General features: G+C 48.3%; 1 protein-coding gene across 2 annotated transcripts in view; it reads left to right on the top strand.

Annotated features, from left to right (window-relative positions):
• The window catches only part of Abhd2 (abhydrolase domain containing 2, acylglycerol lipase), a 97,141-nt gene that overhangs the window by 83,424 nt on the left and 1,697 nt on the right, over nt 1–12,020 (top strand). For both annotated transcript variants that reach the window (XM_052761554.1, XM_052761555.1), the window contains 4 exons: nt 1,397–1,507; nt 4,080–4,149; nt 6,103–6,187; nt 7,934–12,020. The exon at nt 7,934–12,020 is cut by the window's right edge and continues 1,697 nt beyond it. In XM_052761554.1, the coding sequence (XP_052617514.1) occupies nt 1,397–1,507; nt 4,080–4,149; nt 6,103–6,187; nt 7,934–8,130 (463 nt within the window). In that variant the 3' untranslated portion in view covers nt 8,131–12,020. The remainder of the gene's footprint in view (nt 1–1,396; nt 1,508–4,079; nt 4,150–6,102; nt 6,188–7,933) is intronic.

Genomic DNA, 12,020 nt, shown 5'->3' with positions numbered 1-12,020 from the left:
GATGGTTAAACATACAGGAGATGGCAGAGTTACATGCACATCCTAAAGCCAGGTATGGTGGCACATGTCCTTGTCATGTGCTCAAACTACTCAAAAAGTTGGGGCAGGAAGATTGCTTGAGCCTAGGAGTTTGAGAACAGCCTAGGTAACACAAAGAGACCCCACCCTATTCCATCCCACCACCAAAAATATCAATCCTGGAGTATCTATGGGTTTGGATCTCTGAGGAATATCCTCTTTCTTGTTTATTTTATTGTTGTTGTTGTTGTTGTTATTGTTTTTGTTTTGTTTGTTTTTCAAGACTAGAGTTTCTCTGTGTAGCCCTGGCTGTCCTCAAATTCACTCTCTAGACCAGGCTGGCCTCAAACTCACAGAGGTCCACCTGCCTCTGCCTCCTGAGTGCTAGGATTAAAGGCGTGTGCCACCACCATCCAGCATCTGAGGAATATCCTCAAACTAATTGCCTGTGGATGGCAAGAGTGCTGGTACACAGTTTTTCGGCCAGCACTGTGGAGAGCTGCTGGTTTAGCCAGATGCTGAAGGGGCTGCTGGTTAGCTGCCTTCTGAAGCAACACAAACAGCTGGGAAGGGAACAAAGACCTGCCAAGAGCTGGTGGCATCAGCATCAGTGTCAACCTGAATCCCCGTGTTTGGCCTGCTGTCCATCACTCTTCCAAAAGGCTCTTCCCGGGCTTCCTCCCCTGTGCTAAAGGTTGTATAATAGCCAGCCAACTCGAAACCTAGTCTTCAGTTTGTCTTGGTACCCTGAAAGGAAAGTAGGGCTTTAATGTTCGTTTTCCTATACATGCTCATCTTGGATATTCTAAAGTCTCAAAGGAACCAGGCATGGCAGCACGTGCTTGTAATCCATGAATGTGGGAGGTAAAGGCAGGAGGCTCAGGAGTCCAGGGTTATGTAGGGGATTTAAAATTAGCCTGGACAACAGGGGACCAGGCTAATTGAAAAACAGAAATAAAAAATAAGAGCTGAGGCTATAGCTTACAGTAGAGTGCTTGCCTAGCACGCTTAAGAGTCTAGATTCGCCGGGCGGTGGTGGCGCACGCCTTTAATCCTAGCACTCGGGAGGCAGACCCAGGCGGATCTCTGTGAGTTTGAGGCCAGCCTGGACTACCAAGTGAGTTCCAGGAAAGGCACAAAGCTACAAAGAGAAACCCTGTCTCGAAAAACCAAAAAAAAAAAAAGTCTAGATTCAATACCCAGGAAAACAAAAACCAAAATAAATCAAAAACTGGAGGGCTGTATGTCTAATTTACCATATCTCTGGTCCCACGGCGACTGGCGCTCCTGGTCTGCCTGGGGACAGGGGACAGGGAAGCAGGCTCCGCTGTGGTGGTTTCTCCTTCATCGCCTTGTTCACTTCTGTGTCTTGTTCTAGACAAGCTCTTTTTGGAGACCATGTGAAGAAACCCCAGAGCCTGGAGGACACGGACTTGAGCCGGCTCTACACAGCAACATCCCTGATGCAGATTGACGACAATGTGATGAGGTGAGTCCCCAAGGTCCCCAGAGGCTGCCGGTCAGCTCTGCCCAGCGCCACTGCGCTGCTCCACTCGCTTCAGGGACTTCTTTTCATCTCAATAAGAGTCTAATGCTTAGAGGAAGAGATCGTAGGAAAATCCTCATCTCTTGGAAATGGGTAGACTATGACCATTCATCCCATGTGGCACAGGCAGCTTGAACTGGAGGGTGAGGGGTGCCCACCGAGTGGTCCCTGTACACTGTATGTCCTGCCTCAACACCGGGCAAGATTAGTGCCCCCAAGAAGTAGTTTTTGTACATGGTAACAGGCTTATCCAGACGTCAATGGCTCAGTCCATCAAAAGCAGATGACCCAAGGTAGACCAAGAGACCTGTAAATTTCAGACAGCACATGGCACCACTTTCTGGGGTGGGGATGAGGTGAAGATGCTTCTGAGTGGAAGACGTAATCCCCACCCACTTCTCTGATTCAGTCTTTCCCTGCCTGGCCTCGTGGCATGTGAGCTCACCTTTGCTGGTACTGGCGCCTTCTGATTGAAGTTAGAGACTTCACTTGTGGAGTTGGTCTCAGCCCTTGTCACTGTCTTTCACATTTCACAATCCCTTGAGGCCTTTAGATATACCTAAAGCAAGCAGGTCCTCCTTGGATAGTGGCCATTGGCCTGAGGCCATGAGAGCTCTGTTTTTCTTCTTCATGAGACTCCTTTCACACCAGGTAAACTTGAAGGTGCCCGTTACTGCCTTCTCAAAGCAAATAGAAACGATGGAATTGCTAATATATCTAAAAGATGGAAATTGTCTTAGTTGGGGTTTTTATTGCTTTGAAGAGGCACCATGACCACGGCAACTCTTATAAGGAAAACACTCTTATAAGGAAATTGGGGTGCCTTGCTTACAGTGTCAGAGGTTCAGTCCATTATCATCATGGTAGAGAGCATGGCAGCATGTAGGCAGACATGGTGCTGAAGAAGTCGCTGAAAGTCCTACATCTTGCAGGCAACAGGAAGTCAACTAAGACACTGGGCAGTATCCTGAGTAAAGGAAACCTCAAAGCCCTCCCCCACAGTGACACTCTTCCACCAACAAGGCCATACTCTGTGAGATTATGGGGCTCAATTACATTCAAACCACCACAGAAATAAATGATGCCCAGCAGCCCTCTTAGGGTACAGTATATAACTTACTGTGGTGTCTAATAAGGAGAGAAAAGGAATTTAATTTTAATTTAATATAAACTTCCCATCCATCTTTTTTTTTTTTTTTTTTTTTTTTTTTTTAGATTTCTTTCTTTATTACATATACAGTGTTCTGTCTGCATGTAGGCCTGCAGGCCAGAAGAGGGCACCAGACCTCATTATAGATGGCTGTGAGCCACCATGTGGTTGCTGGGAATTGAACTCAGGACCTCTGGAAGAGCAGTCAGTGCTCTTAACCTCTGAGCCATCTCTCCAGCCCCTATCCATCTTCTTAACTGAAGCCCAAAAGAAAAAGTCCCTCAATTCTCCTAAAGCTCTTCATCATTAGTAGTACTGGGTGGTAGCGGGTCTGTAATCAAACCACCCTGGCAGCACCCTCACAGAGTGCTCACCAGTGGTGCTGGAGGAATGGAATGCTTTGGGGAGACTACCGAGGACAGATTCACGCATCCTGGATATGATCTCTGTACAGTCTCCTTTCCCACCAGGAGACCCTAGTGGTCTAGCCTGAGCCTTCTGGGTCATTTCCAGACTGAGGTACCTAAGAAGGCTGGAAGTGGAAGAGCTCCACAGCTCTGGGGGAGGCAGGACATCTCAGAGATCTAAATCAAAACAGAAAGTCCACCTTTAGAGACTAGGGGCCCCACCCCAGGTAGGAAAGAAAAGGAGGTTCAGAGGTCTCCTGGCCAGCGGTAGAATTTGGGGTATCAGGACATCAGAGCCCCAGCTGAATTCTCCAGGCCTCTCAGCCCAGAGCTGAGCAGAGCTGCAAGCCTCTCTGGTATTGTGAAACCTCGGGTGGTCAGTGACAGGTACTGCTCCTTGCGTGGACAGAACTGGTAACTTCAAAGCACTCTTGTCACGTCTTACTCGGGCGCATTTCATTCCAGCGGCTCCAGGGTAACCCTCCCGAAAACAAAGGTCTAGTCCATGCATGCCTGTGAACCCTTAAACAATTTTATGCTGCCTCAAAAGGTGCAGCAGTCAATGATGATTATAACAGTTAGTACTGAGATTTCTCCAGGCAAGGTGCACATAAGCACTTCCGTATCGTAAGTGTCACGGCACCATCAAGGAAGGCCCTGTCTTTGGTCTACTTTCCAGTGAGACAGCCAAGGCCCAGGAAACTTGAGCATTTGCCTGAGATTACCCAACCAGAAAGTGGCAGAGCCGAGATTTGAATCCAGATCCCAAACCCATGCTCTTGACTCCACTCTGCCTCCTACATTCACTTTAGTGCAATAGCTTAGAACCCTGGTGAAGTCGATGCCTGTGTGGATTCTACCACTGCAGTGCATTAGTGAGGAAACCAGAGAGTCATCAACTCAATTCTATAACATGTTGTTTTACCTTTGTGTGTGTGTATATGTGCTTGTGTTCCAGAAAGTTCCATGGCTATAACTCCCTGAAGGAATATTATGAGGAAGAAAGCTGCATGAGATACCTGCACAGGGTGAGTGGCGGGCCACCTCAGAATCAGTGTCACCACAGCCAGCTTTGCCCGTGGTACAGCAAATACCCTTCCTAAGTTCACCGATGGAAGCAGAGCCAGAGTCTGGTCAGCATCACTCTAGTTGGTCATGCGGACTTTGTGCTGAGTCGGATACCTCTCTGTGACTGCCACACTCTAAATCCCAGAGCAGCACTCCGACCAGACTTCTCTCAAGTCTGAGAAATTGCTTGCAGCATCTAGCTTTTTAGACATCCTTTGACAGTAGAATAGTAGAAGCACCTGTTTTCTGGTGTGGTTTTTCATGGGAGATGCATCTGGCTTGCTTTCTGCCCTTGACCCTTTCTCGTGGCCCTATGTATCTTATTAACGTGCTGTCTAGGACTGAACGCCCAGATTTCTGCCACTCCCTGGTAAACACAGAATAAATTAGGTGGAGGTTTGTATCAAAGTGAGAAGGAACTTGCCTTCTGAAACATGTAATAGGCAAAGTAGCATGCACCTGTAATAACCAGTACTTAAGAAGCTGAGGCAGGGGATTGCTGTGAGTTTGGTGCCAACTTGGGGTCCATAGCAAGTACAGCAGCCAGCCAGAGCTACATGGAAAGACCACAACTCAAAAACAAAAAGAAGGCCAGCAAGATGGCTCAGCAGGTGAAGGCGCTTGCCTCCAGGCCTGGAGTTCTGAGTTCAAACCCAGGGCCCACACGGTGCAAGGAGAGAAGTAGCTCCCTGCTTGTCCTCTGACCCACATGCATGAGCACACACAGATGCACAAACTGATATAATAAAAAAATTAAAGGTGACTGGTTTTTGACTTGTTCTTTTAGCAGCTACAGTAAACCTTATGTTTACTAAGTTTGTGGCCAACACAGTTCCCATATTTTTACCTGAACCAGCACAAACCAGTCTCTGATTCTGCCATGCACCGTTGCTCTTACTACACCAGCACACGGCTCCCTGTTTATCAGTGTCCACCTGTGGGTTTGGCCCACGGATCCTCCGCTCACGGGGATGGTCGTGAATCACGGTTCCGTGGCTGTCTTAGTTATGGGTTCTCCTGAGTCAATGTCATTCACCCAGGCCTTTGACATGCCAGAGTTCCAGGAGAGCACAGCCATTCGGTATGTTCGATGGCAGCTCGGGATGGTCTGAGTGCCCCCCTCGGCCCGTCTACACTCTAAACCACAAGGAGGCTCTTTTTATCTGCTTTACTAATGTGCATATTGAGCACAGGCCTGCCAAGAGCTCCCTGACGTCCACCAGCCACTCCTGCTTGTTTGTGCAGTGGAGCTGGAATAGGCATTGAACCTAGGGCCTTCCATCTGCCACTTCGGTGCTGTGCCACTGAGAGACAGTGCCAATGCTTGCTTTTTTGAAATAAGGTCTTGACATAAATATAGATATAGATATATCGGTATATATCTCCCAGGCTGGCCTTGAACTCACAAATTCTTATGCCTCCACCTCCCAAGTTCTGGGATTATGAGTGTGCACAGCTGGTTCTCACTCCTGTTTGCATCTTTCAGATTCTTCTAAAAGGTCCCCTTCCCTCTAGTGGGATGCACTTCAGTTTTCTTTTTTATAATGTAAGCCGAAGGATAGAGAAATAGATAGATAGACAGACAGACAGAAATCTTCATGCCGTCATTTTTCTGAGAAGTGTGGCTAATCTGAAACACTAAAATTAATCAGAAATACTTGTGTCGTTAAGTACCCATTACGCCCTGTCTCCCATGAGCACACAGGTCTCCTAAGGCACAGGCAGCTTTGCTCCTGTATAACCTGCTGGCAGGTGGCGCTTACAGCAGACTTGTCCCTCATCTCGCTGCCAGTGACAGTGAGGCACCCCTAAGACTCCGGTCCAACCAACAGAGCTGTGAGCATTTCCCTTGGCTTCAAAGGCGTGTCTGGTAGGGAGCGGGTGTTTAACTCCACTTTACCTTCTTGCTGCAGATATACGTGCCTCTTATGCTGGTTAATGCAGCTGATGACCCCTTGGTGCACGAAAGCCTTCTAACCATTCCAAAGTCTCTCTCAGGTGAGTCACTTCCCACTGTCCCCAGCCACACAGCAGACTACCCCTGTAAATGTTGTCACTTTCACTGTTCTGTCAGCATGGAGACAAGCCTCTGGGAGAGAGGCAGCTCATCGACTGATAGTCAGTCCTAGGTTGCAAAGGGCCCTGGGTAGAACCTGCTAGACTTCCATCCTGGTGCAGGAGACAGGACATTTTTGATGTCCATTACCAGTATTGTCTCAGAGCTATTGTCCCATTAAATGGGAGAGCCTGGCTCAAAGAGATATTTAGAACTAAAATTGGCCCTAAAGCAGAACAAAACAAAGCCAGTTCTGCTTCCTCTGATGACAGCCCCTCCGTCTGCCTGGAGGTTAGAAGCAGCTGAAATGGCAGAGAACGTTGCTCACGGAAGCACTGTGCAGACTCAATCCATTCTGTGGTCGGCGCTACAGGGAAGGCAGAGAGAGGAAACGGGAGGAAAGGCTTGGGTTCCAGTGACTGCTCATTGTAGTTTCGGATCCCTGGGGTATCATCTCCGGTCCTCTGTGATTACATTTCCTCTTGTAAAGATAGTAGCCTAAAGGAAGAGCTAACCCTGTGCCCCCCCCCCACAGCTGCAAGAGTAGATAAGGGAACAGAGGAAGGGCTTCCGCCCTGCGGAGCTTCTGTCCTGCTCAGGAGAGAGGCTGCATGTGTGAGAGCCTGTTTCATGACAGAAGCTATCTCCTGTCAACCCCCAGCCACCCTCGGACTCCCAGCACACCACACCACAGCCCACTCGGCCACATGCAACAGCACTTCTCTACTGAATCAAAAATAACTTTCACAGGACTCATGCTATCCCACAAATGTACAAAATAGCAACTAGAAAGGAAGACTGGAGGGAGGGAGACAAGAGCCTCGTCCACTATCCCCCCTCCCAAAAAAAACAAAGAAAAAAGCATTTCCTACTGAACTTGGCTGCCTCTTCTCCACACCTCTCCAGTAGCCATGGGATCCAAACTAAATGTGGGCCTGAAGCTGGACTTTCAGGACAGCCATTTATTTAGTTCATGGCACTGGGAGCCGGGGCATCTTTTAACACACCTTATAGCTTAAACCTTAGTCCTGAAGATTGATGCCTGGCATGAGAAAGCATTGATGGCATTACACTGTCCTTTGCTCTGACAAAGGGCACTCTTTAGTGCCGTGATCCTCTCCTCTGCGCCTTCCCACCCTTGGAGTTACCTAATCAGGGTCTGCATTTCAGCAAGATACCCTGAGGAATCCAGGCACACAAAGTTGGGAAGCATAGCCAATCAGAAGCTATTGGGGTACTCTGGTACCACCAGCACAGCGTGGACTCCTGACTTTCTCTCCTTCACCCCTAAGGTTGTAACTTAGTCATGTGGGGGGCATGGCACAGCTTGGGTCTGCAGAGCTGTAAGTATGGGTTCTAAGGAGTTCTGAAGCTGATGCCCCTTCTATGAACTGGGTGTTACTTCTTTATTCGGGCGGTGCTGGAGATTAAACTCTGGGGGTTTCATCTGCTAGGGCAGTGTTTTCCTACTGAGCTGTGTCCCCAGCCCTTTTGGTGCCCGTTATACACCAAACTCATGAGGTCCGGCTGACTTGCCTGCCCTCTTGAGAAAAGACAGCACATGCGCATGGTTGGATACCTACTTCGGTACCCTCTGAGGAGTGCCCAGGCTCCCCGGCTTGTTCACCTTTGCTCTCTTGCTCTGGAGTTAATAGGATGCTGTCCTTCTGCTGCCTTTCCCCCTACAGAGAAGCGGGAGAACGTCATGTTTGTGCTGCCTCTGCACGGGGGCCACCTGGGCTTCTTCGAGGGCTCCGTGCTGTTCCCTGAGCCACTGACATGGATGGATAAGCTGGTGGTGGAGTATGCCAATGCCATTTGCCAATGGGAAAGGAGTAAGTCCCAGTGCTCAGACACGGAGCAGATGGAAGCCGAATTAGAATGAGGCCTCCGGACTCTGGCGCGCTCCAGCAGCCCTCCTCTGGAACCCATGGCTGATTCAGGCCGCCCATCTCCCTCAGTGACCTGGATCTAACCTCAGACCATCAGTGGGGGCCACCCATCATGCAATCTGTCTCAAGTAGGCAGCTCTCCCTGGGAGCTCCAGGCTATTTTTGTGCTTAGTTACGGGTTTTCTCCGTTGCATTGTTAGCCATGGTGACAAGCTACAAGATTCTCACCCTTCTGTCCAGTTTCAGTATCTGATTGCTTTCACGCCAGTTACATCTAGTTTTCCTGCTAAGGAACGCATCCGAACTGCAGTTTTGCTTTGCCAATCAAAAGGCCTTTCCCTGAGAACCATGAAGGATGTATGTCACTTTGTGATGGTTGTATGTGCCTGCGTAGAGTCCCCAACAAGAAGTCAGTGTCTCTGACCAATGCTGAAGAAATGACTTAGCTTTGGGGGTCTGAGAGCCTGAGGCCTCCTGGGCCTGAGTTTTGCCTCTGAAACAAAGGAAGTTCCCTGAGTCTAAAGCCAGTTCCTTTTCAGCATCTCCTAAGACACCTTCTTCCCACCTTGCTGCTGCTGAGAGTTGCATGGGACACTTGTCTAAAAATTCAGCCTCCCAGATCCCTCCCCTCGGAGAGGCTGACTCGGTGGGTGGGCTTGGGAAGGGCTCTGGGGATTTTAATTTTTGACAAGTGCCCCAGGGAATTCTCATCACCCAGCAAACGGAGGGAAACACCATACTGCAGCGCCTTTAAATTAGAAACGTCTTGGTGGCTCATTTAATTGACATTCATCAGCCACAGCGTCTCTTTGCTCCCAGAGACCTCCAAAGCAGCACAGCCTGGTGTATGATCTCAGTGTGGTGTCCCGAAAAGGGAGAAGATATTTGGGCTGAGCCCTAGCTCTGCTTCTCCCTGGATGTATGACCCTGGATAAGTCGTTTTGGACTTGACTCTCTTCTCCTGTTAAATAGGGGACTTAGAGCAGGCAGATTGCCGAGATGGCCACCAAGTTCTGAAGTTCAGTGACAAACTCAGTATACTGAGTTTTGAGAGAACATCTGTCTGGGGGAGCCTGGAAATCCATCTCCCAGGCTGAGCATGTAAATGCTAGGACTTGCAATTTTTCCCCTTTCCCCCTTTCATATAAAGAGATTTTAGAGTCTTAATCACTCACTTGTAATTTTCGTCCCAGGTCCTTCTAACTCTGGGTTTTGATACCAAACAATTCAAAAGTTGGACCTGAGTTTGAAGAAATGTATCTCCAGCGGAGAGGAGAGGGTGTTCTTTTGAAGTCAGTTTGTAATCCTTAGCCTCTCTGTGTTGTCTGTTGGGTAGATCTTTCCAAAATGTCTTCTCGAGTGGGCGCGTCACTTTTGGGTTCAAGCACTCTTCTGAAATCCTTGTGGTACTTGAATCCCTCAGAACCTGCACTTTGAACAATCAGCAGTTGCTCTCTGGAATTAAGTGAACTGTGGGTGAATTGCCTGAATACTGTTAAAAAACAACCATTTTTTTTCCTCTGCTTCATTTCCTTTGGCTCCAGGACAGACTGAACTATAGTGGTGGGTTTGTATGGATATTTAAGGAGCCACCTGTACGCCCGAATGCCAAGCCTCAGGGCGGCAGGTGGGATGGAGAGTGTGGGCATTGACCCAAGAGACTGTGACAGGAATGCCTGTGAATTGAAGAACTGTTCTGACAATCACGAGATCACCCCATAACATCATCAGTGGACATTCTCTGGGAAGACTGAGATGTCTGAGGTCTTCAGTTTGCTTTGCTATAGTTTCTTCACACTCACCAAATTCTGTCCCTGTGCCCCTCCAGTGGTTATCATTTCTCTGTCGCGTTTCTTTTTTTATGTTCTCTTAGCACAAATTGGCACTTTATCATTCATCCCTCAATTTGGAAGCTAATCCTTTCCTGTCAGTTTTCCCTCCACCAAACTGCAGCTATTAGAAGACTCACAGAGTTCCTGCCGCTGCCTTTATCCCTCCAGACTTTCAAAGACAGCAATAAGGTAATAGAGTTGAGTCACCGTCCCTAGAAGTCAGGGGCTCCCTTCATTTGAGGTCATCTCCTCCCAAGTCCTGACAAAGCGGTAGCTTTGGGTACCACCTGCTTCAGAGAAAAGTCAGCCCTACTGTCACACTTAGGAGCAAGTGGGAGGCTGTCCCGGGAGCCTGGTCTCTGCAGCAGTCCTGGAGGCCCACCGAGGAGAGGCAGAGCTGGGGCACTGCCTTTGTTACCGCCCTCCTGGAAATCCAGCCCCCAGGACGGGGGAGGGGCCGTGTGCCAGCTGAAACCTTCCTAGTGTGTACCTCTGAATGGCACTGGCGTTCCGTTTTGCTTCACATGAAATCAACTGAAGCCCTTTATTCAAGCTTCGGGCTCTCAGACATGGAAATGAGACCGTGACCTTGGCAGTCTGACAGGAAAATTCTTGTTTGACCCTGAATGTGAGCACAGAGGCATGAATGTGGAGGTGCCAGCTTGCCTAATGAATGAGGGAACAGCCTTTATGTAGGTCAGCCTCTTTCCTTCCTCTGGGCTTCTTGCTTTCTTCCCAAAGTCATCCATTTCTAATAATGATGTGAATTGTCTGCTGGCTATGAAGGACTTCCTTGGACCAAAGGCTGAATTTTTAGAGGACATTTGAATATTCTTTCTTAAAATCAAGAATATAAATTATATAGATCTAGACAATTCTATGGCAGGAATAACATTAAAACCCAAGTACGGAATGCACCACAGGACTCTGGTGGTCTTCCCTGCTTCCCAGATAATTGGAAGACATCATCTTCGGTCAAGTTAGGACTACCTAGCTTAAAAACATAAATTATCAAGACTGTGTAGTTGGCGGGGAGTTTCCCAAACGTGAAAACCTGTTCCTTCCTGCGATGGCTTCCCGTCATCCATCCCTGTGCAGAATGAAGGTGGAAAGTTTGTCATGCTGTCCATATTCTTTTCTGTGGCATCTTACAGTTACCTTAGTATCTACTGAAATGTTCCTGAAAGGGAAGTCTTCCTTTATTTGCATGGCGTTACATACCTAGGGTCGGGAAGCCTGTCTCTGACTCACGTTGGCCATGAGCAGGTCAACTTCACCTCTCTGAACCTGTTACCTCATCCTACATCATCTATAAGACTGCTTCATCCACTTACGGATCATTTGCTTAGTTATTGCTAAGTATTTATTAGAAGTTGCAGATAGAAACAGGTTTATCGAGACCCCTAAGCTCATCTTGAGAGGACTTGGAGAGAAGGAGCGTGTGCATTTAGCTTTTCCTAGTTAGGAGCCTGGACAGAATCCAAAGCCATCTTTGACCTCTCTTCCTTGTGTTCACCATTAAGACAGTTTCCTTGCTATTCCGAGGGTAGTCCTGTGACCGTGGCAGGTGAGGGCCACCGGTAATAAGGCAAGTACCTCCGGCCTTCAGTGTGAGCAGGCAAAGCATGGACTGTTGTCAGGACAGAAGTCCTCCCTGTGTGGCTCATTCTGAACCCAGTCTGCACTCAGCTGAGGATTCTGGGTAGCTGAGCTTATATGGCTGGCATCCGGATGAGAGCTCTCTTTGTAAGTGGCTGACTTGAGAGAGTGTTTGCCAGCTCTGGGGATACAGTACGTGTGTTCTCGTTTGTGTTTGCCCCGGAAGCAGGTGTTAGAGATGTGAGAGGCTTTTCTTTTCCCATGGCCTTGATCCTGACTTAGAATGACAGTTTTAAAAGAAGAAGAAAAAGGGAAAAACAAAACACAACACACAAGCATGTGGAGTTGGAGGAACTCGTGGGTTTTCCTCCTTTAGGCACACAGGAAAGTTCTTAGGAAGTATGTTGCTTCAGCATCCTGTCACGATATCATCTGGAATTGTTTTTCTTACC

The sequence above is a fragment of the Peromyscus californicus genome, unplaced genomic scaffold, assembly GCF_007827085.1.
Source record: "Peromyscus californicus insignis strain IS unplaced genomic scaffold, ASM782708v3 Scaffold_4__1_contigs__length_199733344, whole genome shotgun sequence".
Lineage (NCBI taxonomy): Eukaryota > Metazoa > Chordata > Mammalia > Rodentia > Cricetidae > Peromyscus > Peromyscus californicus.
Note: the sequence above shows the minus strand (reverse complement) of the source record. Positions and strands in the feature narration are given on the sequence as shown.